Source organism: Leptopilina boulardi, unplaced genomic scaffold (assembly GCF_019393585.1).
Source record: "Leptopilina boulardi isolate dan_hultmark-lab unplaced genomic scaffold, ZJU_Lbou_2.1 LbouV2_302, whole genome shotgun sequence".
NCBI classification, from domain to species: Eukaryota; Metazoa; Arthropoda; class Insecta; order Hymenoptera; family Figitidae; genus Leptopilina; species Leptopilina boulardi.
In genome coordinates this window covers 1644306-1670115 of record NW_026137866.1, presented here as the reverse complement: position 1 = coordinate 1670115, position 25810 = coordinate 1644306, and the positions used below count along the sequence as shown (strand labels likewise).

General features: G+C 24.0%; 5 protein-coding genes across 7 annotated transcripts; 2 read left to right on the top strand and 3 right to left on the bottom strand.

Annotated features, from left to right (window-relative positions):
• The first annotated feature begins 6124 nt into the window (after positions 1 to 6124).
• Positions 6125 to 8248, top strand: LOC127282944 (pancreatic triacylglycerol lipase-like). The gene is made up of 6 exons (XM_051307552.1): positions 6125 to 6599; positions 6944 to 7047; positions 7151 to 7458; positions 7544 to 7633; positions 7696 to 7941; positions 8045 to 8248. The coding sequence occupies exons 1-6, from the start codon at positions 6150 to 6152 to the stop codon at positions 8116 to 8118; spliced, it is 1272 nt and encodes a 423-aa protein (XP_051163509.1). The 5' UTR covers positions 6125 to 6149; the 3' UTR covers positions 8119 to 8248.
• Positions 8165 to 15862, bottom strand: LOC127282942 (uncharacterized). 2 transcript variants are annotated; one of them, XM_051307550.1, is made up of 6 exons: positions 15646 to 15862; positions 13514 to 13761; positions 10985 to 11307; positions 9833 to 10076; positions 8860 to 9140; positions 8165 to 8504 (listed from the first exon to the last, which is right to left on the bottom strand). In XM_051307550.1, the coding sequence occupies exons 1-6, from the start codon at positions 15713 to 15715 to the stop codon at positions 8279 to 8281; spliced, it is 1392 nt and encodes a 463-aa protein (XP_051163507.1). In that variant the 5' UTR covers positions 15716 to 15862; the 3' UTR covers positions 8165 to 8278. The 2 variants fall into 2 exon arrangements, with proteins under 2 accessions (XP_051163507.1, XP_051163508.1); XM_051307551.1 differs by lacking the exon at positions 15646 to 15862 and adding an exon at positions 14732 to 14846.
• Positions 15863 to 16094: 232 nt separating this feature from the next.
• Positions 16095 to 24705, bottom strand: LOC127282945 (F-box/LRR-repeat protein 3-like). Of its 2 annotated transcripts, none has more exons than XM_051307553.1 (6): positions 24097 to 24705; positions 17922 to 18026; positions 17331 to 17556; positions 16910 to 17126; positions 16457 to 16702; positions 16095 to 16355 (listed from the first exon to the last, which is right to left on the bottom strand). In XM_051307553.1, the coding sequence occupies exons 3-6, from the start codon at positions 17554 to 17556 to the stop codon at positions 16184 to 16186; spliced, it is 861 nt and encodes a 286-aa protein (XP_051163510.1). In that variant the 5' UTR covers positions 17922 to 18026; positions 24097 to 24705; the 3' UTR covers positions 16095 to 16183. The 2 variants fall into 2 exon arrangements, with proteins under 2 accessions (XP_051163510.1, XP_051163511.1); XM_051307554.1 differs by lacking the exon at positions 24097 to 24705 and adding an exon at positions 20190 to 20208.
• LOC127282941 (nicastrin) lies at positions 20400 to 23915 on the top strand. The gene is made up of 7 exons (XM_051307549.1): positions 20400 to 20616; positions 20724 to 20822; positions 21020 to 21354; positions 21422 to 21806; positions 21876 to 22700; positions 22790 to 22982; positions 23096 to 23915. Exons 1-7 carry the CDS (start codon positions 20559 to 20561, stop codon positions 23109 to 23111), a joined length of 1911 nt encoding a protein of 636 aa, XP_051163506.1. The 5' UTR covers positions 20400 to 20558; the 3' UTR covers positions 23112 to 23915.
• Positions 24706 to 24983: 278 nt separating the features above from the next.
• LOC127282946 (uncharacterized) lies at positions 24984 to 25796 on the bottom strand. Its single transcript, XM_051307556.1, has 2 exons — positions 25641 to 25796; positions 24984 to 25558 (listed from the first exon to the last, which is right to left on the bottom strand). The coding sequence occupies exons 1-2, from the start codon at positions 25659 to 25661 to the stop codon at positions 25142 to 25144; spliced, it is 438 nt and encodes a 145-aa protein (XP_051163513.1). The 5' UTR covers positions 25662 to 25796; the 3' UTR covers positions 24984 to 25141.
• Between the last annotated feature and the right edge of the window lie 14 nt (positions 25797 to 25810).

Below are 25810 nucleotides of genomic sequence, written 5' to 3'. Positions count from 1 at the left end.
TATATATTTAATTCTCGTTAAAAAAACGATGGAGACGCGAAACGTTCTGCGACCAGGACAAAACTAACGTTAAAACGCGTCGGGACGCCGGGCGTCGTGATGTTTGCGTCTGCGCCTATATCAAAACGACGACCATATATAGAGATATATACAAACTTATGAGTTTTCTAGACATATTTTTTTTCTTATATTTATATATACATACTTATTGAATCTCGATGATGAGAGTCTGTATCATTTTTAAATATCCATTTTCCATTTTAATGTTTATAGAATTGAAAAAATATACTTATATGTTTACAAAAGAAAAAAAAATTTTAATCTAGACATAGTATTTTATATTTAATTTTCTTTTTTTTATTTTAAATTGGCAATTTATTATTCCTTTCAGTAGCATTCCCTTTTCAAGTAGAAATAACGTGTTATGGTCAGACAAGTACATTTTTCATCATAAAATGTAGTTGTCTTGACATAAATTACATTCCTCTACTGGCGGTGTCACTAACATTCCATTTCAACGTAAAATCTAAACATATATTATCGGTAATGTAATTTAGTAACGAGTTTTATGACATTATTTTTTATTTTATTTCAAATTTTAATATTTATAAAATAGATTTTTTTTTATTAAATATAATTTTTTTTTATCGATTTAAAGATTTCGTTTAGTACATCTGACATGCACTCAAGAAAGCATTTTCATGTTTAGACAAGAGGAACTGAATAGTATTTTAATATTTCTTTTATGTAACTCTATATTGTTATTATTATGTAGATAAAAGTGTTACTTCTTTTTTTTTTTTCTTTTTTTGATACGCAAAAGGTAAAATATTTAAAATGAAATAACGAACGACATTTTTTTTTCAGTCCCGCACGAATTAGATAAACTTCACCAATACCGGTGACAGAAAGTGCACACTGCAAACATTTGCATTTCACTTGTAAATGCAATCGGGCTTGAAACCAGCCCTCAGAGGAATAGGAATTCAAACGCATTCGTTACCACTAAAACTTGGAACATTCAATTAAAATCCCTTTCGAAATGAAATTTTTTATCATTTACCTCATTATTAGATAAAATTTTTTTTTTTAAACTCAAACACCTTTTTACAATTTTTAAATAGATTAAGTTAATGTAATTGATATTTTATGCAAATAATTGTTGTGTAATTCTACTAATCATTTAATTAAAATCTATAATTATAAATTTATTTCTTTTATCAAAATGACAAATTGTGAATAAAATTTATAATAAAATTAGTCTAATTTGACTATTTTTAGTTATTTTTTGAATATCTTTTTATTTTATTATACAATATTATTTTTCCAAATTTAATATTTAATTTCTAAGCAAAAAGACAAGTTTTAAATAATTAGAATTTTTTAATTAACATTTAAATTTTGGGTGTTGAATAAACAACTTATCGTTTAAAAAAGAAAAAAAATTGAATTAAGTGTATATATATATATATAAAATATAGGAAAAAAAAATGTGAACCATTCTTGTATATATCTAGAATTGGAGAAGAGCCAAAATACATGTCTTCTATTTTTTAAAAACCTACAGAATCAATTCCACTCGACCTCAGATTTTATTTTTATTTTTATTTTTTTTTCGCTATTCTTTCTTAAACAAACCATTTATTATGTTTGTCCATATAAACGGAAAAAGACCTCCAAATGTTCCAACAAAATAGAAATAATACCTTATCGATTGGCTGGCCATTGAAACTTTCGAATTAAATTCCGGGTTATTTAAAATTTTTTTCGTAAAAAAAAACAATTGTATGTACTTACTTATTATTTATATAAAAAAAAATATATCTCCTACCTTAGCCTGCAACTGATGCATCATATTTTGTTGTAGAAGAAATCACACACGCGATTTAAATAATTTTCAAACACTACCGGAAAAAAATAAAACACTTTCAAAAATTTTTTTTCACAAATTACAAAAAAATTGAGCACTTCACAATTCACTATAAAATATAAAAACACTATTTATTAATTCTACACAACAATCACGTCACAACAAGTCAAGACTCGAAATATCTTTGGGATTTTATGGCTTTATGGCTTTTGTGGTTTGAGATAACTTTTGTTTTAAAATGTAAACAATTTGTTTACTGTACTAAGACCAAATTTATTTCCACAACATTTAAAATTATTAGAAATTATAATTTCTTGATATTGATTTATCGAATTATTTTTAGATTTCAGATTTAATTACATTTGGTATTTTCAATTTTATTGGAAAATGGTGATGCAAATTAATAATTGACAATTTTGTTAATTATTAAGAAAATAATTTTATGTAATTTAAAATAATCTGATCTGATAAATTTCATATTTAAAAAAAAAACACTAAACGCAAAAAAAAATTTTTTTTATTTGATGAAAACAAAAAAAAAATCGCAAAAAGAAAAATAAAATTAATAACAGATTTTTAATAGAAAATCATAAGTTGTAAATTCACACGAATAAAAGGATTTTTACCCCTTAATCGTTATAAAAACTGTAACAAATTTTATTCTAGTTAAAGGCGCCATCGTCTGTGAAAATTGGTGAAAAATTACCAACGACAAAATTTAATCGTTTTTTCTGTGTAACAAATCTTTTAAAAAATATCAAAAATACAAATAATAAATATATTATTTTCTAAGTTTAGAATATATTATGGATCCTGATCGCGCATCTTTTTCTCGCGTTACTTTTTTTAAAAAGCTTCAAATCCTCAGACGACAATAGCTTCAATGCTGTTTAAGAAAAAAATTAATAATTTTTAATCAACACTTGTAAACAAAAGCTTCAATAGTTTTTTGTAATTAATTAATAATTAAAAAGTTGTTGGTATTCCAGACAAATGATTATATGTTTCATATGCTGATAGTCTGCAACAATTAACTTGATGAACTAGAAAAAGATAGCTTCGATTGCTGATATTTACAGACAATGATAACATATTGCTGCTTTTTCAGTTTATGATAGCTGGATTGTTGATTGATTTACAGTCTTAGTAGCATCAAGTACTATAGTAATTTCAATCGAACCGAAAAGCATCGATTGCTGGTTATTACACGGAGAAAAATGGAAAAACGAATAAAGTAACTTTTACTACTTTAAAAGTAAAATTGGACCTGTCCGAAGTTTCTGCGCATCTCTGGCAACTTTTACTCGAAAAATAGTCAAATTGACTATTTCTGTATAGTAAATTTTACTGTTTCCGTAGTAATTTTTACTATTTCTGAAGTAAATTTTACTATTTTTGGAGTAAAAGTTGCCAGAGATGCGCAGAAACTTCGGACAGGTCCAATTTTACTTTTAAAGTAGTAAAAGTTACTTTTTCTTTTTTTCCGTGTACAGACAATGATAGTTACTTGCTGCTTTTTGCAGTTTATTTGATAGCTTATTTTTAGTTTTAATGTATGGTAATTTCTGTCCAAGAGCTAGTAATTTAATCCAAACATTAAAAATGTTGTCCGAAATTAATCCGAACATTTTTTTTTAAGCTTCAATTACTGGTATTTACAGACAAAGATAACTTCTTGCTGATTTTACAGACTTGGATAGCTTCAGTTGTTGCTTCTTACATAGTCAAGATGGCTACAAGTACTGTTTTTTTCAAACAATGTCAACTTCAATTGCTGGTCATTACAGACAATAGTCTCTTGTTGCTTTTTACAGTCAATGAGAACTTCGAGAACAGTCAACAGAGGTTTTGATTGTTGATTTCGTCAATTAGTCAATTATACCTTCAACTGTTTAAAAAAATTTAAATTAATTGTCCAAGTCAGTGATGTTTTCGGTAGATTGTAGTTTTAGTCAGTAGTTGATAGTTTCAGTCAACAGCTTTAATAGCTGTTTTAATCAAATTACATTCGTCAAAAGTTACATTTAAAAAATAATCATATTGAAGCCATGTTTACATTAATATTTCTCATTTAGTATTATTTTTTACTTATATATTTTTTATAAATATCTCAAGTGCTATAAAATCTGAAGGGTTTTTTCTAAAATTTAAATTAATCATATCTCGATTTATTTTTTTAATTATACATAATTTTTAATTAGATTTACCCTACGTATAATTTGATATGACGTTACTTATGCTTTATAAATAAATAAAATCTCTATATTGCTCACGAAATGAAAAATTCATACCTTAACTTTATATCTGTTTTTTAATATCAATTGATATAATACACAGTGGCCATTGAAAATTCATAAGAAAATTTCAGATTTTCCAACTATTCATAAAAAATATTTTTTCCGATTTATTTTCAATATTTTTTATTTATATACTAGAAAATTATTAATTTATTGCTTCTATTGATAATTTTTATTGTTTTCATCAAAAAAAAAAAATCAACATTCTAGAAAGTTATTTAGTTTAAATAAATATATATAGTATATAACCAGGTGAATAAACAAATTGCAATGAATTTAATTATCTTTTGGTTTTTCCAACCACAGTGTTTATGACCTTCACCTTAATTAGCATTATTTATATAAACATACAAATTGGGATTCAGGTATAAAGGTCATATAATTTCAAAATCATTTCAACATTTAAAATTCATGAAAATTAAAAAATATTATTTCCCAGATTGAAATATCTGGAATTTTCATGATAATGTAAAATATAAAAATTATTATTTAAAAAAAAATCATTTTTAAAACAAATATTTTAATAAAACTATTTTTAATTATTAAATGTAATTAATAAATTTGAAGAATAATTTCATGATATTTAAAATTGTATTAACTTTTTCGTCAAAAAAAAAAGAAATTAATGTAATTTTCAAAAAAAAAATTTGTTATAAAATATAATTGAATGGTATAAAAGAAAAAGTATTAATCGTATTTTAATACAAAAAATTAATTGGAAATTATTTTTTAAAACACTATTAAAATATTTTTAACACTTTTTCTTTTCGTGTAATTATTATTAATAATAAAAAAAGATATCTCCAACCTTAGCCTTCAAACCGATGTTTTATATATTGTAGAAAACACTCGCGATTTAAAAAAATTTCGAAAACTCAGAAAAACTTTTTTTTTTAAATACTTTTTTTTAAGCGATCACGATTTTAAAATTTTCGAACACTCCCGGAATATATAAATGGCAAAAAAAAAAAATTTAACACTTTCAAAATTTTATCACTGGATCACGTCTGCACAGATCAAGACAAGAATTGGAAATAATTTAATTATCTTCAGCATTTGCCTGCCATGTTTATGGCTTTCGCGACTTTCGATATACCTTTCGGTATTTGAATGTAAACAATTTGTTTATACCTGTACTTGAATTGGGATGCAGGTATAAAGGGTAATAAAACTTCAAATTTATTTCGATAACAATATTAAAATTCTTGGAAATTATAATTTCTTCAAATAGATTTTTCTATTTTACTCTCTGAAGAAGAAAAAAAAAAGAAAAAAAATCAAATATTTACAAAAAATTTACAACTTTCAATGAAAATTTTTTTAAAATAAAATAGAAAATTAAATATTTTCATCGAATACAAAAATGTTATAACAAATACATACATAAAATTAAAGGTTAGGATTTTTTACACATTTTTCTTTTCATTGTTGTTGTACATACAAAAATTACATTCAATTACAGTTTATTTGATACAAATAAAAATTATTCGACTAAAAAAAAAAATTTATTTGTCAAGTATAACCAATATTATTTGAATCAAATAATTTTTCGTTTAATTGCATTTACAACTTACAGTGAAAAAAATGTAATGTTTGCGAAAATAATAGTACTATCAGTAGTAAAGGTCAGTCGTCGCACGCCAGACATTTGATTTTTTTTTTAAATTATAAATTGAATATCAGTAGTAAAAGACAGTTCTAGTCAGACAGATTTAAAAAAAATTTAATATTAATATGACGTGACTTTCTTGTAAATTTAATATACATAAAAAAAATAAGTCGCATTTAAAATATTAAGATAAACGTCATTTAGACAAACATGAATCACTTAAAATTTATATTGACAAATGACTATTTTAACAGACATTATTTCAAAATCAAGGTCATTTTATATCAGAAAACATAAAAAAAAAAAATGAACAAAACTTTTATCTAAACTCATGAAGGCATTTTAGTTTCAAGTCAATCATATATATTGAAATATGTATTTTCTTGTGAGAATAATATTCATTTTTTTACTTATAATAAATATTATTAAAAATAGTCATTTATCTACTAGTGAAAAAAATAATATCAATGTAACATTAAAGGATTATGAAAATTTTACTTTTACCATTGCAAATAAATCAAATGATCAATCATCAGAAATAATAAACAATGAAAATATCATTGTCGATTGTTTTGGTTTTGGAAAAATATTTGCTAAAACTATTGAATGGTTTTTTAAAAAACAAGAAACTCCATTGTTTACAAGATTTTTTATTCGTTCACGTAGAAAATCTCATAGAGATAAAGTATTAATTGGTGATCAATTTGGATTGGAATGGACTGATTTTGATATTAGACGTAAAACAATTGTTATTGTTCATGGATTTTTATCAAATGGCGATGAAGATTGGATTAAAGAAATGGAAGAGGCTTTTCTTTTATGGGTCAGTGATTTGGAAAATTAATTTTTATCAATATACACTCAGAAAAAAATTTGTTTGAAGCAACCAAATTTTGGTTAAATCAACAAAATAAATGCATTGTTATACAGTTAACCAAACATTTGGTTGCATAAACCAAACGTTTATTTAGCTCAATTTTTTTCTTTGTTCAAAAAATTTATTAAAATAAACTAAACAGTTATTTAGATCAAATAAATATTTATTTGAATTAAACAAATTTTGTTTGAACTAACCAAAAAATTGGGTAAATATAAAAAAAATGGTACATTTGGTTCAAACATATCTTTTTTCTGAGTGTATTTGTAATTTTTAAAATAATATTTTAGGATGATGTAAATGTTGTTTCTGTTGATTGGAGTGAAGGAAGTAATACTTGGAATTACTATAAAGCGGCTATTAATACAAAACTCGTTGGAAATTGTATAGGAAAGTAAGAACATTTTTTTTTTTATTCACATTTTAGACTCTTAATTATAATTCTCGTTAATTTTTTTTACAAATAAAACTAAATAGAAAATTATATATTCCACTAGGTTTTTTGATCACTTAGCAAATTCAACAATAAATTCTCAAGGACCACCTGAAAATGAATGGGGTGCAATTCATTTTATTGGCCATAGTCTTGGGGCACATATCTGCAGTTTTGCAGCGAATTTAATAAGAAAATCACCAATAAAATGGAAAATTAATAGGATAACTGGATTGGATCCTGCACAACCATGTTTTAAAAATACAGATCTAGATTTATATTTAGATAAAAGTGATGCTCCATTTGTTGATGTTATTCATACAAATGGACGTTTTTTAACAAGTCTTGGACTTGGTATACCAAAACCAATTGGTAATTATAATAACAACAAAGTAATTAAAATTAAAATAAAAATAAAAAATAAAATCATTAAAAAAAAATTTTTCATTTACATCAGGACACGTTGATTTCTATCCTAATGGTGGTAAAATACAACCAGGATGTGTAATTTCGAAATCATATTACACAATTAAACTTCCACAAAATGGTAAAATAAAATTCATTATTATTATTGAGAAAGTTAAAAAAATTAATTTTTTTTTATTACAGTAATTAATCAAGCAATATGTAGTCATGGAAGATCCTATTCTTATTTCACTGATTCAATAATATCGTCAGTTAAAAATAATTGTACTTATTGGAGTCATCAGTGGGATTTGACTTATAGAAATGCCCTTAAAATAATTGAGGAAAATTGTAATTCTACTAATTGTTCAGAAATGGGAATTAATTCAGAGCATTATACACAAAGAGGAACATTTTTTAGTCTTACTTCAGGAACAACACCTTTTTGTAGTAAGTTCTAAAAAAAATATATAATCTATACGCAATAATTTAATGTAATTTTAATTAATAGTTGAAAAAGTAGTATTTCAAAAAAAAAAATTTCAATTTTCAGGTATTCAAGAATCTGATAAGAAAACTGTTTTGGACCTCATGTATGAAGATATGAAAGATGAAGCCCTCGATTAAAAAATTGAATTTACAATAATATAATATTATTATTTAAAAAAATCTATTTTTGAAAAATTGTATTTTTTTAAAATTCTACTGAAAAAAAGAATTTTAGGGCAATTCTAATTTTTTTTTTTTTTTTTGCAAATAATATAAAAAAATATTAGTAAAATGAAATTTAAGACGGACCACGATCTTCTTCACTTTCGGAAAAAGGATCCTGATTTTCGATTTCAGTAAGTTGATCAATAACGTCCTCAATAGGAGGCAGGCCCTGGAGCAATCTTGCCTGTTCCTCGATATCAGGTATTTTCTCGTGAATCAATTTCTCAACATCAACCTTATCTAATTCTGCTTGTATACGTCTCTTAATTGGCCCTTCTATAGCGTCCATTATTTGATACCTTTTAATAAAGAAACATCTCTTTGAACTATATCCATTCAATCATAAACAATAAACTAACAAATTTCAAATTAATATTATTAATAATAATAATATCGGTATTTATATATTGTAATATCGAGTTCACTTTACTCGAATAGAGAATTTGTTCAATAAAATTTTAACTCCAATAATATTAAACTCAATAATTATTAATTAATAATTAATAATAATGATAATAATATTTACATACAATACTGAGATGCTAAGAATTAATTAAAATTTAGAGTAGATAGAATAAATTTATTATAATGTATAATAAAAAAAATAATATAAAATAATTGAATCAAATTTATTATATAGAGAATGTTTGATACCTTAAGAGATTTGGCAAAATATTGACTGCAGCTTCTATTACATAGTCGAAAGTTCCAGCTCCATGTATCCTAGTTTGAATATTGCCCAGTTCAAGATCGAGTTCCTCTAAAGTGGCACGTTTTCGTGTGTCCAAAGGTTGACTGAGGTTGACTTGAACTCTAAAGTAATCGACAGTAAAGGATACGGTTCCTGCTCTAGATAAAACGCCTCCTATCATACTAACATCCCAGTGAGTCCTTCCTTCGATTTCCTGAGTGCCAACATCTAATACTGCATAAACCTACAAAATTCGTTTATTTTATTTTTTTTTCTAGAAAAAAAAATTTATTTAAATGTTATATTTTTCAAATTAAAAATATTTTTTTTTCTCTCTTTCACACAAAAAAGAGTATTATCGATAAAATTAATTAATGTCTACTTTTTTGAAAAATATATAAAAATTTATGAAGATAAAACATTTTTTTTATGGAACAGAAAAAAGTTATTAAACTCTGTCATTGTATTTTTGCATATATTTTATTTTTCGTGAAAAAACATAACCTCAATTTTTTCATTGAAAATAAAATATCGATAAGAATGTATCTAATAAATCTAAAATAGAAAATACAGTAAAGAATGAAGAAACTTTTTTAATTTTCTTTTAGTGCATTCAAAAAAGTATCGAAATATCTCGATGGTCGAATAAAAATCGAATTTTAAATTTGAAAATTAATTTCGCTTACAAAAGCATTTAAATCATTCATTTTATTAAAATTACTTTATATTATTGTTTTATATATTTTGCACAATTTTCTTTACTGTAATATAAATTTGCAAAGCATTTATTTATTGCAGAATCAGAAACGAACATAACCTATATTGAATAGAAATCACCTGATTGGCCCATAGGCAAAAATAGCGCGTAATTATTTAAAATAATTAAATTTAAAAAAAGAAAATAATTGAAACCTTTTTTTTTTATTATATACTTACAGTTCTATTTTCCATAGAGAGAGTTATATTTCCCATGCGATAAAAACTAGCCAATCCTGTAACCCATGTGTGTGACGATGTCACTGTAAAAATACCAACACTTTGGCTATAATCTTTAACTCGATATGGATCGTAACCCATTTCCGAAACTTGCTTACGAGCCTCAGCCACTGCCATATCAAAAGGTGATATTGAATTTGGAAAATATTGTGGTAACTGTGAAATTTGACCATTGACTTCGCCTCTAAAAAAAGAGAATAAAAAAACCAATCATAAAAACCAATATACAATTTATTCCTTTCTCTCTAAATTTGAATTAAAAATTTTCACTAAGTAAATTTTTACTAAAAGTAGTTTTAGTTTTTTTTCATACAAAATATTCAATAAAAATTTTTAATTTTGACAAATTAAAAAAAAAACTTAACTGTTACTAAACATAACCTAAGATTTTTTTTTAATTTTGACAAATTAAAAAAGAACTTAACTGTTACTAAACATAACCTAAGATTTTATGGGAGTTATTTCACTAAATTCCAATTTAGAGAGTTGCTTGAGATAATAATCTGCAATAAATCTTTGCCCTTAAAAAAAAAAAATAATTAAAAGTTCATTTAAAATGCCATTTGAAAAAATTTCTATACTGCGAAAGCTTTGTTATTTTTTTCTACCGGCTGAGATTAGCCCTCAAGCAATTTAAAGTTTAATGACCTCGTATTGCGAAAGTAACCTGAGGAACATTGATTTAAGCTCTGACAGGCAATAACCAACGCATACTGTATATATACAAATTGTCGAGAATAATTAAAATCTACACTCTTCAAATCTGAATTATAAAAAATTTAATTAATAGTACAAAAAATACTAATTTAGTAAAATTTAACTAATTCCCAAAAATTCAAATTTTTACTATTTCAAAATTTAGAGAGTATATCTATATATATACTGTAAAAAAGATTGACCCATTTATTTTCATTATTTCTCGTGTCCAAAAATAATTCTTTTTGAATAAATAATCAAAGAATTAATAATTTATATCGGGGGGAAAAAAAAAGTAATTCGCATATAAAATATGTTCATATGTGAAAAAAAAAAAAAATATATATATATAGTTGATGAAAATAAATTTGAAATATTATATTTTAAATAACTCACCTGACATTAGTATTGACCTCTTTGAGAATGAATGGTTTGATACTATCGAATATGAATGCACCAACTGAATTGATAACCCCTTGAAAGACGGATCCTAGAAATCCGAGATTTTTAAAATCCATATCAATATTATCAAAAGTTAAATCCATATCGATATCCTGTGCATGCAATTTTCCATCTGTTCCAACTTGGAGTTTTGCAATACCCTCAACTGTTACTCCAGACAACTTGACTGTGAAATTTCCGGCTGATCTCGATAGCCAAGTGGACAAAGTATACCATCCTCGAATATCAAGAGCCTCAATTCTGAGTCTTACCGATACCTACAAATATTGATTTTCAATATATTAAATACTCAAATATATGTATTTTAATTTTTACAAAATATATTTCAATTTTTCTATTTTTAAAAAAAATATATTTATTGTACTTAATTTTTTAAAATATTTTATTGAATTAAAATTTTTTTTTCTAAATTCAGAGTAAAATATATAAATTGTAATAAAAAATAAACAAGTTGTAAATTCAGATGTTCATTACATATGAACATTTTGTTTCCTCTTTACGATTAGCAAAAAAATTTTGCTTCCTCGTGGAGAAAGCATTAACATTGAAATAAACATATAAAAATAATATAATAATAATAATAATATAAACATTTGAGTATCTATAGATTTGAGTTAAATTTAAAAGAATTAATGGAAGTTAAAAAATCAAAAATTCACATTTTAGCTGAAATTTCTGAAAATTAATGAAAAATAATATATAATTTATAATTATTTACAATTATATCGCTTTGTTTCAATGTAAGGAACACAATTATTTTATATTTAAACTTGAATTTAAATAAATACAAAATTTTTCAGCTAAAATGGGAATTTTTTTTTAACTTTCATTAATTTATTAAATTTACTTCAAATGTATACTTTATATAAACCAATCGATTCATTTTCATGCAAGGAATTGCAATTATTTCATCTATAAACTTCAATTTAAAAAATCACAAAATTTTATTGACAAAATGTGAATTTTTGATTTTTTAACTTTCATTAATTCTTTAAATTTACCTCAAATGTATACTTTATATATATCGATCTATTCGTCTTGACGTAAGGAATACGATTTTATTATATATAACCTTAAATTTTTCTATTTAAAAATTTTTTCAATTAAAAAAAAATTTTGGAAAAAAGACGATAAAATTTTTTTGGTATTTTTTAAAATCCTTTGGTCAGATTTGAGATATTAATATGATAAATGAGCCTACCAAATTTTATCTAAATTCATTAAAACCTGTTAAGGCTGCGTCTACAATAGATTAAAAAATGTGTAAATTAATATTTAATTAATTTAATTATTTAATTATTAATTAATTTAAATTAATTAAATTAATATTAAAAATCTGAATTTAAGGTTATGTTTTTGTTTATTAACAGCAGTTAATTTGCAATATTCTAAGTCATACAAGAAACACGACTTTACACGATCGTTACACTGAAAAAAAAATTGAAATATTTTTTTATTTGTCTTGATAAAATAGTGTATTAGTATTAATTAATTTAGTTTACTTGAATCCATTAAATAAATTTATTGTATCAAATACTTTTTATTTGTTTCAATAAAACGAAATATTTGAGTGAAATAAATAAATTAATTGTTTCAAGTAAATCATTATTATCGTTTCAAATAAATATTTAATTGATTGAAATATTTTTTTATTTGTCTTGATAAAATAGTGTATTAGGATTAAATAACGAATTATTTGTATTAAATAATTCAGTTTATTTGAATCAATTACATAAATTTATTGTGTCAAATACTTTTTATTTGTATCAAATGAAACGAAATATTTGAGTGAAATAAATGAATGAATAGTTTCAAGTAACTCATTATTTGTATTAAATAAATTCATTTATTCAATTCAATTAATTATTTAATTGAACCAAATACGATGTATTTGGTTTAAATAAATGCGATTCAAATAATTCAAGTTATTTGAATCAAATACATATTTTTTTGATCCAAATAAAAAGTATTTGAACCAATTAAATATTTTTCAAATAATTTGCAGTATTTGAATCAAATAAATTTTTTTTCAGTGTACACATTTTTTAATCTATTGTAGACGCAGCCTAAAGTTATCGTCTAAACAAAAAAGGGATCCACAGATACATACATCCGGACAATTAATCAGGATCTCATATAACATATTTCTATATAGAAAAAAATTTGTTTCCGCCACTTTGAAAATTTTTATAAACGAAAGGACTATACAAAGCTTTCTCCACGAGGAAGCAAAAGGTTATTTTATATATTTTCTTTTGAGAGACAGTGGGAAAAATTACTTTTCAAACGATTTCTCAATAGAGTTGCCTATGATATCGCAGATTGCAAAAAAAAAAAAAAATAAATAAATAAAAATTTCAAGATATTACATTTGCATATTTTAAATTTATGATACCATTTTTTATACACCCTTACTTGAAATATAATATCAATGAAAATATAAAATATAAAAACGAATATTACCTGCATTTTTGCCAATTCAGATGTCATACGTTCAATTCGAAATTTAGACAATCCATAGACTTGCATTTCTTTAAATGTCATAGTGTACATGGAAAAAGAATGTTTCATATCCGGTACTGGCATTGGATCAGGAACCGGAGCGCCAGGAAGTCCCACTGGATCATCTTGCTGATAATGTTTCAAAATAGCTCGTATTTGATCACCCAATCTTTTTTCACCCTGTGCTATATTTTCCGATGTAGAATCGCCTGAAAAAATAATTTTTTTGCTTTATATTTTTAAAAATTTATTTTTAATTTAATAATAATAATAATAATTTAATATTTAATAATAATAATAATTTAATAATATTTAATAATAATAATAATTCAATAATATTTAATAATAATAATAATAAATAAATAATTTATATTGAAATTATATATAAAAGCAAACATATATTAAGAGCATTTGAACCTTCGTGACGTCACAAATCATGGCGCATGACACGCAAACTTCTCAGGTATGTGAAAAGCACAATTTTGAATATTTTTTAAAAAAACCTTTTGGAAAATGTTCAGAATAACATAGACTCTGTCTGTTATGTGCGGAAAATTCAAAATTTTGCGTTTAAAACGTTTTTTAAACAATGTTAAGGTCACAAATCATGGCGCATGACACGCAAACTTCTCAGGTATGTGAAAAACACAATTTTGAATATTTTTTAAAAAAACCTTTTGGAAAATGTTCAGAGAAACATAGACTATGTCTGTTATGTGCGAAAAATTCAAAATTTTGCGTTTAAAACGTTTTTTAAACAATGCCTACATATAAGCAATTCGTGTATTTTTCCTTACTTGTGACAACCAACTTAAACATTGTTTAAAAAACGTTTTATACGCAAAATTTTGAATTTTTCGCACATAACAGACATAGTCTATGTTTCTCTGAACATTTTCCAAAAGGTTTTTTTAAAAAATATTCAAAATTGTGTTTTTCACATACCTGAGAAGTTTGCGTGTCATGCGCCATGATTTGTGACCTTAACATTGTTTAAAAAACGTTTTAAACGTAAAATTTTGAATTTTCCGCACATAACAGACAGAGTCTATGTTATTCTGAACATTTTCCAAAAGGTTTTTTTAAAAAATATTCAAAATTGTGCTTTTCACATACCTGAGAAGTTTGCTTGTCATGCGCCATGATTTGTGACGTCACGAAGGTTCAAATGCTCTTAACATAAAATAGCTTGGAATTTTCATTAACAATAAAAAGAAAAATAATTTCATGAAATCACTGCGCGTAAAGTTAAATTGCGTATTTGAAATCTATTAAGAGAAATGTGAGATGTTATCGTGTCAAAGTTGTAAGAACTCACTATATATATGTATACTCAGAATCGATCAAAGTTTAACTTCTCTGATAATATCTAGGCGTAAGAAACTCAAAAAACCATTTTATTTTTTTTTTTAACATACCCTAAAATTCCCTTTTTTTTATTTTTCAATACTTTCTGATTTAAGGTATAATTGATACAAACTATAACAAAAAGTTCTTCATCATTTATAAATACTCCTTTTTTTATTATATTATTATTTTATTTAAATTCAATTAATTATTTATTTATTGAAAATATACGTGCAAAGTCCATTTGTACAGAGTAATATAGAGATACATTGTATGTGGTTTGTATTAATTGTTAAGGTCGTTGAAAATATTAATTATCACAGAAAAAACTAAATTTGTTACAAAAAAAAATTTGTTTTCGCAAAACTTTAATTTAACACACTCTCTATATTTGAATTAGTAAAAATGTTTACTAATTTGAATTAGTGACTCACTTTTTGCTTTAAAATTAGTTAAATTGTACTAATTGTTAGTAATACATTTTTACATTTTTGTTAGTAATACTAACAATTAGTACAATTTAACTAATTCTAAAGCAAAAAGTGAGTCACTAATTCAAATTAGTAAACATTTTTACTAATTCATATTTAAAGAGCAAATAAAATTTATTTAAAACAAATATTTATGAGATTTTTTTCTCGCAAATTTTTTTTTAACTTTTGTTTTTTGCAAAATTATTTACAAAATATATCAAAAAAAAATGCTGTATATAATTTATAAACAGGATAGAAAAAAAAAATACATACCACGTGTACAACTACAAACATAGACAAGAATACACCAAAGGATGAATATTTTCCTCAAATTTATCTCCATTATTTGATGAAATAACTGTTCCTTTTCTATTTCTTTTTTTACTGCTTTGCAAAAAAAAAAAAAAACAATTTAAAATTATAAAAAAAAACACTTAATTTCCGGTCCAAATACACTTAAATTGTCTAACATATTAAAATGAACGATGTACTTGACTGATGATCAGTAAACTCCAACGAAATAGTATATCATCATCCGTAGGTCAGAGCGAAGGGTCAATTCCAATCCCCCCCCCCTCTACTTATATATTTGCTCTTCCTTTCTTTATCTTATCCCCTCTTAAAGAGACGAAATGTAAATAATCAAAATTGATAACTGCATATTTATCTAAATAGTGAATATATAATTCACTTTTTCATATTCAAAAAAAAAAAAAAAAAATCTTATCAGTCTTGATTGAGCCATATTTTTTTGAAACGAAAAAAAAATTTTTTTACCGCGAGGCTCAAAAGTTTATGTAAAAAAAAAGTTTTAACAAAAAGGCACAGACTCTGGATTCCAAGTGCGACCCAATAATAAAGATATTTTTGCTGATACAGTTTCAATATCCATTTTTGAATCTTCCTGAATTGATGTTTCCCAAATATAAAATGTCTTTAAACGTTCACAGCATAATGTTATAAATTCCAAAAGTGCATTGCATCTAAAATCAAAAATTTTATTAATTAATTTATTTTATTAAATTTCTAATTTATATTTGAAAAAAAAATGGAAAATTCATAAATTGTAATATTATTATCGTACGTAATTTCACAATCACCAAGTCCAATAGCAGAAATTCGAGTACATTTTTTTGCTATTAATAACAATGTCGTGTCTATTGTATCAGGACCATAAGCAGCAATAACAATTTCTTTGAGACCAGGACAAAAATTTGCTACATCATCAATTATATTTGACGGTGTGCTATCGCCCAAAAAAAGATGTGTTACCGGAACGCAGGGCTTTAGTATTAATTTATAATCATTTTCCTCTGTTAAATATGATTGTCTAAAAAAAGAAAAATCGGGAAACTAACTCAAAAATTTACCACTTAAAAAAAAAAGAAAAAATTTATTTCTTATGAAACATTTTTTTTTATCACTAAAATTACATTTTTTTTTTTTGGGGTATTATTGAAAATAAAAATTAGTAAAAATTAAAATATTTTGTTTGTTTATTTGGTACTTGCCCATAGTTAAAAATTTGGTAACTCACAAAACTAAATTGATGTTAGGTGAATGATTGGAAAAATATTGCCACGCTTTATCGCTGACAAAGGGAAGTGATTTTGTTTCCGAATGAGCTTCAATTCGCAAAGTTTCTAATTGAACATGTTCATCACTTATAGCCTCAAGCAAATTGTCACTAATCAGTGAAAATGAAAGGGACACATCACGAAGATTCTTGAAATGGTTAACCAATGCCATTATTTCTATTCAAAATTAAAAATTTGCATTAATTAATTGCATAAAAATAAAAATTAATTCAATTTATTATTAGATAATTATAATTATTATAATTATTATTAGATATTTATTTTTTAGAATAATTTTTTTTTTATTAAATATTTATAATAAATTAATGAAAATTATTCATTAAAATATATTTAATTTATTTATTAAATAAATACATATACCTTGTGATGTTAATTTAGGACAGTCATCGACGTGTAATAATTTCAAAACTGTACAACTACTGGAATTTAATGTTGTCAAAGAAATTTCACCCACAGCTGGTTCATCTTTTTTTATTATTATTTGTTTATTTTCATCTTTCTCCAATTTTAATGTCAATGCCGTATTAAAATGTTCATTATCAATGTTGATAATTTCCGATCTCATGGGACTAATTAATTCCAACATCTGTATATATTCACATAATTATTGTATATAAAAAATATTTTAAAATAATATTAGAAAATCATTACAACAAATTTTTAAACAATAATTTTAATATTAACTAATAACATTAACTACTATAATTATATACTATATTATTATTATATTAATAATTAATATTATTAATTAATATTAATAATTAATATTATTAATTAATATTATTAATTAATATTAGTAATTAATATTATTAATTATTAATATGTTAATTAATTAATTAATAATAAATAATTATACTTACGTTTTTAATACACATTTTACGTTAGGGCAACAAAAATTTATTATAAAAAAATACTCGAAAAAATTTATATTAATAAAAATAAAAAAAGTACCTTCAGGTGGAAAAGACATCAGGACTCAGCTTCTGATAGATTCAAAGGATTTCACACAACTGGTATAATGGTTATAGGGATGTAGTTAAATGCTTGTGTTGCAACCTGGGGGAAAGTAACATTAATGTATCGTAAAATCACGTGGCAACAAGTTTATAAAGTATTTGGAACAAATCGAGTTCAGGGCCTCACGTGAATGTCCTTTCGTACATTCACGTGAGGCACGTTTCTGCTAAATGTTAAAAATTAATATTCCCCCTTTCATTACAATTACATTATTTAAAAAACAAAATATTTATATTATAAAATAAAAAAAAAATTATTACTAATTAAATATTTTTTTTCTACTAAATATTATAAAGCAAAGAAAATACAACTAATTAAATATATGAGGCATTTCATATAAGAATACGGGGGTCATGTCTCGGATTTTTCTCAAAATTCGATAAATTATAGTTATAGTGGTTCTAAATAAGTGTACAAATTTTGAATATTTTTAATATTTTTCAAGATATTTACAATAACAAATTTAAGCAAAATTTTTTTAATTTACTTATAACTTTTTTCCTACTAAAAATAAAGAAAAATGTTGCAAATGTTTTCTACGCAGAAGACCTTAAACTTTTAGAAAAAAATTATTTAAAAAAAAATATATTAATTTTTAAAAAATTTGTTCAAAAAATAAACTTTGTTTATAACTTTTAAACATGTTCTCTCTCATTTAGAAGCGCGAAAAAAATCATGAATATTGTTTAACTCATAATGGTTAAATTCGATGGTTAAATTTTTGAGATGGCATTATTTTTTGTTTTCGAAATATTAATTATTTAACTAACTTTTGTTAGTTAAAAAAAAAAAATAATAATAATTAATAAAAATTAATATCATAATTTAATAATAATATTAATATTAATATTAATTATTAAAATAATAATAATAATAATTTTAGTTAAATAAAAAATGAAATATTTTACGAACAAATAAAATTAGAGTAATTTTAAAAACACCATTAGAATGCTTATCAAAATCCGCATTCAACGAGCCATATATGAACTATTTCTAATAAACGGGCGTTAAATTAATAAATTAATAATAAAAATTATTTACATAATTAATATTATTTGAAATAATGAAGATAAATCGTCAATTCTTTTTTTATTTGGAAGATCATTTAATTTCTGTGTCAAAAAAAAAGAATATTAAGTATTACCATAAGAATAAAAAATTAATTATAAAATGTTATTTAGAAAAATATTTTTTTTTAAAATAATTTTTTTCTATAAGTTTAAGGTCTGCTGCGTAGAAAACATTTACAACATTTTTCTCTATTTTTAGTAGGAAAAAAATTATAAGTAAATTAAAAAAATATTGCTCAAATTTTTTTTTTTTTATTCTCATATGAAATGCCTCATTTGTTTGAATTTGCCAAAAGCGATTACCGAAAAATTATACCGGAATTTTTTCGAAAATTTGAAATAAATTAATATTGAATTATTTCTTCTATATTTTATTTAAATAATAAAATTTAATTCAAATTCATAATTAATAATTTTTAACCATATATATTTAGTATTTAAACGCGGTATTTATATTTTCACAATCTTTCGCAACATTCGTTTAACTTGAATCGCCTGACCTGCACGTGCATCTGGCTCACGTGCTATAGCAATTAGATATAAATATATACTGTAAATATTTGTTAGAATATCTAATAAATATAATGCGTTTAATTTTTCTTTTTAAATTACAACTGTAAATTAAAAAAAAAAAAAAATTGCTACTAATTAAATTACATATTTTCCTTGTTAAAAAAAATGTCCATGTACATTTTTAGCAATATTAACATTAAAAATAAAAATTATTCTAAATTTAAGAAAATTTCTCCTATAATTAAAAAGAAAATCACATTTTTAAAATTGTAATTTAATATTTTTAAAATACTCAGATATTTTTTAAATTTATTAAATTTTGTTATACATTTAATTCCACGATCATAAAAATAGTTTGGAAAATTTTATGAAACAAAAATAATCCTTTTTTTTGAATCTTTAAATATTTTTTCATAAAAATTTAATTTATAATTTATATTATCTTTGAAATATTTAAAAAACAGAAGAAATAAATTTTATTTAAATTATACTTTTATCACTAAATTTTTCATATGATTCAATTTTTTTTTTTAGATTTTTAATTTAATTTTCTGCAAAAATATTTTTGGAAGCAAATTTTTTCAAAATAATTAGCTAAAAGGTACTGAAAAATTTTCACCTCATTCCAACAAAGTAATAATTGAGTAATTGTTTCCTAGAATAGTATCCTGTATTATAATAAAATTAGTACAAAATTTAATTTTAAAAAATAGCTTTGTTTGTAATTATTTGCGCAAAAGTGATTCATATATATTCTGCGACGATATCAATCTAGACAACTAGCGCCAATACTGTATATGTGGTCACTTTTAAAAACACATCACAACAGTTGTAAAAATGACGTTTTTAGTATAGGAGTTTCCAATTTTTTGACACTTCTTTTGACAGGTGGATTGTCAATAATTATTTTTTTTTTCTCTAAATTCACTTAGATGACACGATTATATTTGTTTTATTGATAATTTAAAAGATAAAAAAAAAAACAAAAATGATGGTAAAATTGTTCAATTGGAAATTTGTTTTATTAATAACTGCATTAGAAGTTGGTGAGTTTTTGACATTTTTATTAAACAATTGTTTATAAAAACACTGGTATTTTATATCGAACCTATTTATTATTTGTTTCAATTGACCCTATTATTTGTTTTAATAGTTGCTGAACATAGAATAAAAGATTTGATTTACACATCAATTGACAATGTTGCTGCTTGTTTTCGTAGACAAAACGGTACTCACCAGTTTGGTTGTTCTTGTAAGTATTGTTTATTTCATCTATTTTCATTTATTTCTAATGTTTTATTTTAATTTTAAAATTATTAACCCATGAAAAATATTTTTTGTATTAACTAACTTAACTTTAATTTGGAGGTTATGTTCATTGGGTTAATTTTAAAATAATTGAATATACGACAAATTTTAATGATTTTTTTTTTAAATTTAAATTTACAGCAAGTAGATCTGGTAGTATAGGTGCAATTCATTTTATTGAAAATGAATTGGATTTAAAATGGCTCGAGAATAATGCTACTGCCGATCCATACATTGCAGTGGTATCATTTTCAATGTTTACGAAAGATACTCTGTTTCGAGTAAAAATGACAAACAAAGTAAATGGCGTACTTATGACAAATACGAAAAAAAGTCGTCCTTTATTTTATTCTCCCGAGGACACTTGTCCTAATCGTTATTCAGGTGCAAGACAATGTAATGATACTAAACCTTGGAATCCTCATGGTTCGGCTATTTTAATGGAAGATTGGCCCTTTCCAATGTTTTTCATGGAAGTAAGTTTTTGAAAAAAATACCCTTTTTTTAACTATCAAAGAATTTCACAAAAATATATATTTTTAGGATGAGAAAGCACTCGATGAAATAAGATCATGTTATTTAAAGCACAATGCTCATAATTTGGAGACTCAAAAGCAACGTTCGCTTTGTGCCTTGGAAATGAAATCATTTATGTTCGCTGCAGTTGACACACGAACTTGTTTAAGGCGAAATGCACTAGCCAATATACGTTCAATAATGTTTTGTGAGCCCTTAGGAGATAAAAATATACATTGGTCATTATCACCAGTAATTGAAGAAAATAATTCCATAATATTAATTACGGCAAGATTAGATTCAACTTCAATGTTCGATGGTTTGGTACCAGGTGCACGGGGTACAGTTACAGGATTAGTGACATTCCTTGCTACTGCCTTTTATCTAAATTCGTTACCAATTAACGTAACCGGTGAGTAAAAATTAATTTTACTTTCCTAATTAAATTTTTTTCTTTTCATTCTTAAATCATATCTTACAGATACGACTATTATGTTCTCACTTTTAAATGGAGAGGCTTACGATTATATTGGCTCGAGTAAAATGGTCTACGATCTAAAGGAAGGAAACTTTAAACAATTTAGTGGGAAAAATTTAGATTTAAAACAAATTTCAACTGTCATCGAATTAGGACAATTGAGTACAGGCGAATTATTTTTACACACGAATAATATGGAAAATAATCAGATAGTATTGGATTTGAAAACATCTTTAGCTGCTACAATTTTAAAAGACAGTGTTCCACCAACTTCTGTGCAATCATTTTTAAAAGAAAATTCCACTTTACCCACTATTGTTTTAACAGATTATGGTGAAAAATTTACAAATAATTATTATCACAGTTTCTTGGATGATAAAGAAAATGTTGATTATAAAATGAATCTTAATGCTAGTCTAGCAAAAGTGGCAATTAATCTTGGTAATGTATTGTATAAAAATATTATGGGTAAAGATGCGCCAAAAAATAATAAAGATGTGGAACAACTTATTACCTATATGCTAACATGTTATTTGGATAGTGCAAATTGTTCTCTATTCACTGCGGCTATTCCACCGGGAAATGTAATTACTAATCGTACACTACCATTATATATTAGTGTCAATAGTATGAGTAATGTGGCAACATATGTAACATCACAATTATTGACACTTCTCACAGGAGAAGAAATTCCTGATTTAAATTCTACCACTTGTTATAAAAAACATTTAGCTTGGATGAAGGGTGAAAAACATAATTCTACAGGAATTTGTATAAATTCAACTGTCTACTCTACATCAGCTATTAGTCCTGCATTTATCATTCCAGGTTAAATTATTCAATTATTAGAAAAATTAATTTTATTTCCTAAATAATTAATTCCTAAATAAATTGTAATTTTTCTTTTTTTTTTACAGAATACAATATGACTTCTGGTGTTTATTCCACGTGGACTGAATCAGTTTGGGATTCATTAAGTGTGAGAATGTTTTTAAAACCCTCAGCAGCAACTGAACGGCTCAGCTTAATTTTAGGAAGCTCCATATCAATTCTATCATTCATTGTTGTTTGGTTTATTAATTCTCGTTCGAAAATCATTTTTAATTCAAGGTAAATATCTCACTCTACTTATAATTATAGTAATTAATTAAAATTATATATATTTCTTCTGATCATAATTTTCATTTGACAATTTTTTTAAAGTAAAATATTATTTTAACTAGAACTGCTGACCTGTAGAAACACGCTGCAGACCACATAGCAATGAAAATTTTGAATCATCAACAAGAAACAAGATTTCCAATAACTACTTTATAAAATGTGGTCGCCCTCGGAAGAAAAAAAAATTTTTTTCTCCAAAAAAAAAAAATGAACTTAATATTTCTACATTGTGAAAAAAGGGACGAAAGTAAAAGAAGAAATATTTAGAGTAAATTCATACTAATACTAAAAAATTGCAATCATCGTAATAATTTTTTTTTTATGAATGAATTAAATTTTCATTATTTTATTTGTTAAAAATTCAAATTATTAAAACAAAAATAGTATTATTTTCTAGAATACTTTTTAAATATTTAATTTTTCAAAATTCTTTTCAATCAAATTATGAGTGTTTTGTACGATTGCCGTATATCAGGAGAAAAAAAAAAAGAAATAGGATAAATTTTTTTACACTAGACTGAATTGAATGTGAAATTAGATGAGAGTGAACGCAGGATGTTATTTATTTAATTTTTTAAAAGTAGGTCAACAATTGTTTTTTATATTGTAATTCGAAAAAATAAACACGATTCATAAAAAATCACATATACATTTCTCTTTTCGAGAGAGAAAAATAAGAGAAATAAAATTGAATATTACTGTGATTTAAATTCATAAATTATTCTTTTTTTTGTAATAATTAATAATCATTATGAGTAAATAACTTTGATTTCAATTATTTATAGATAATAAAAGAAAAAAAAACACGTGAAACTGTTACAATTTGTAATAATATTTTTGACTGATTAATTAGCAAAAATAAAAATTGTTTTAATACATTGATATTTATTATTTATTATTTTTCCCGATGAAAATAAAATTGAATTAAAATTTTTATAATTGGTGGCAACTTAAATTTTATAATAGTAATAAATTATTTTTTAACAAAATTTAATACTTTTAAAATGTTTTGATAGAAAAACAATTGGATGTAATTATTATAATTTAAAAAAATATCACTAACCTTAGTCTGAAAGCGATGTATAATTTATTTCAGCAAGATCTTCTAAAAACACACGCGATTTAAAAAAAAATTCGAAAAATTTTGAGAATGCATTTAAATATTAATAAAATACTTTTTTAAGCGATCGCGATTTTAAAAATATCGAACACTCCCGATACAAAAATTTTACTAAAAAGAAAAAATCAATTTAACACTCTTAAATTGTTTTCGTTCGTGAATTAAAAAAAAAATCGAGCACTCCCGAAGCTATTGACTATTCAAATATCAAATAAAAACAAGAAAATAAATTTTCTTTTAAAATTACAAAATATACATTAAAGTTAATTACGCCTAAACAGGTCAATACACGAATTGCAAGTGATTGAATTTTATTACTATTTCCAGGATTTTCAATCAATGTATTGTTTATGTCCTTTGGCTCAAGGTATACCTTCTTTGTTCTTGAATGTAAACATTCAGCTCGTAATGCAGGTATAAAAGTAATCCAAAATCGTTTCGACAACATTTAAAATTCTTGGAAATAATAATTTTTTGAAATATTATTTAATTGCGATTGAATTGACCTTGGAATTTTCAAAATATAAAAGTGCCAAATCCTAATTAATTGTTACAAAAATTTCTGATGACTTGGTCTTTTCTCTGAAAGAATATTTGAATAATATTGAATTAATAAAAAAAATAGATTGCATTTATTAGAGATTTTTAATACAGTGCAATGAACTGAAAAAATTAGCAGTTATAATCCAGAAAAAAATACCATTTAAAGTCGAAAATAAAGGAATTTTTCATAATAAAATAAGAAAATATGAATAGTTTCAATTCTATACTAAAGAGGATTGTAAGACTTTTGGTTATGATTTCTGAATTATTTTTTTTGCACTCTGTAATACTGAAAAAATATAATTTATGTATTTTAAATAAAAATATAAAATCAATACATTTTATATTTTAATGTGAGAACTAAAATAATACGTCATTATTAAAAAAATAAGGAATAAAAATATTAAATAAGTACTAATAAAAAAAAAAAACAGAATAATTTGTTCTAGTCTTCTTGTTGGTTGGTTTCTTCTTTTAATAATTTTACTTCTGCTTCTTCAGAGACTTCTGGATGAGAAATATTTCTATCATCCAACCATTTTTTTAAGAATGCAAGAAAACTCTCTTGACAAGAAATTCCTTTAGTCTCTTCCTTAGGCAAATTATTAACCACTTCTTCCATCATTGAATTCTCCTCTTTTTTCACCACCACTACATGATCTTTGGCAATGACATTGTCCTTAGCAAAAATATTATATATTGAATTATTCTTTTTTTTCTTTCTCCGACGTATCGATGGTGGTGGTCCAATTTTTCCCGAATTAAGTCGTATATCTTTAGAAGGTCTACGTCGTGCTTTTTTACGTCTTTTATTTTGATTAGGTCTTTTTGTTTGTATTTCTGTCTGTGTTGGTGGTGAATTCTGTGGAAAATAATAAATCCTGAGAGATCTAACTTGCAAAAAAGAAAATCAGAGGAAAGTGCAGAAATTTTTTGCATCATACCTGAGGTTCCATTGTTTCCATAATTGGTTTATATCACTAAAAGTATTTATTCACAAATAAAATAAATTAAAAACTCTCTTTCACTTTTACTCCAAAAAATTTGTATTCATAAAGCCATGTGTCTAAATGTAATGCTATTGTCGAAATGGCTTTTTTTTAGCGCGTGCGCA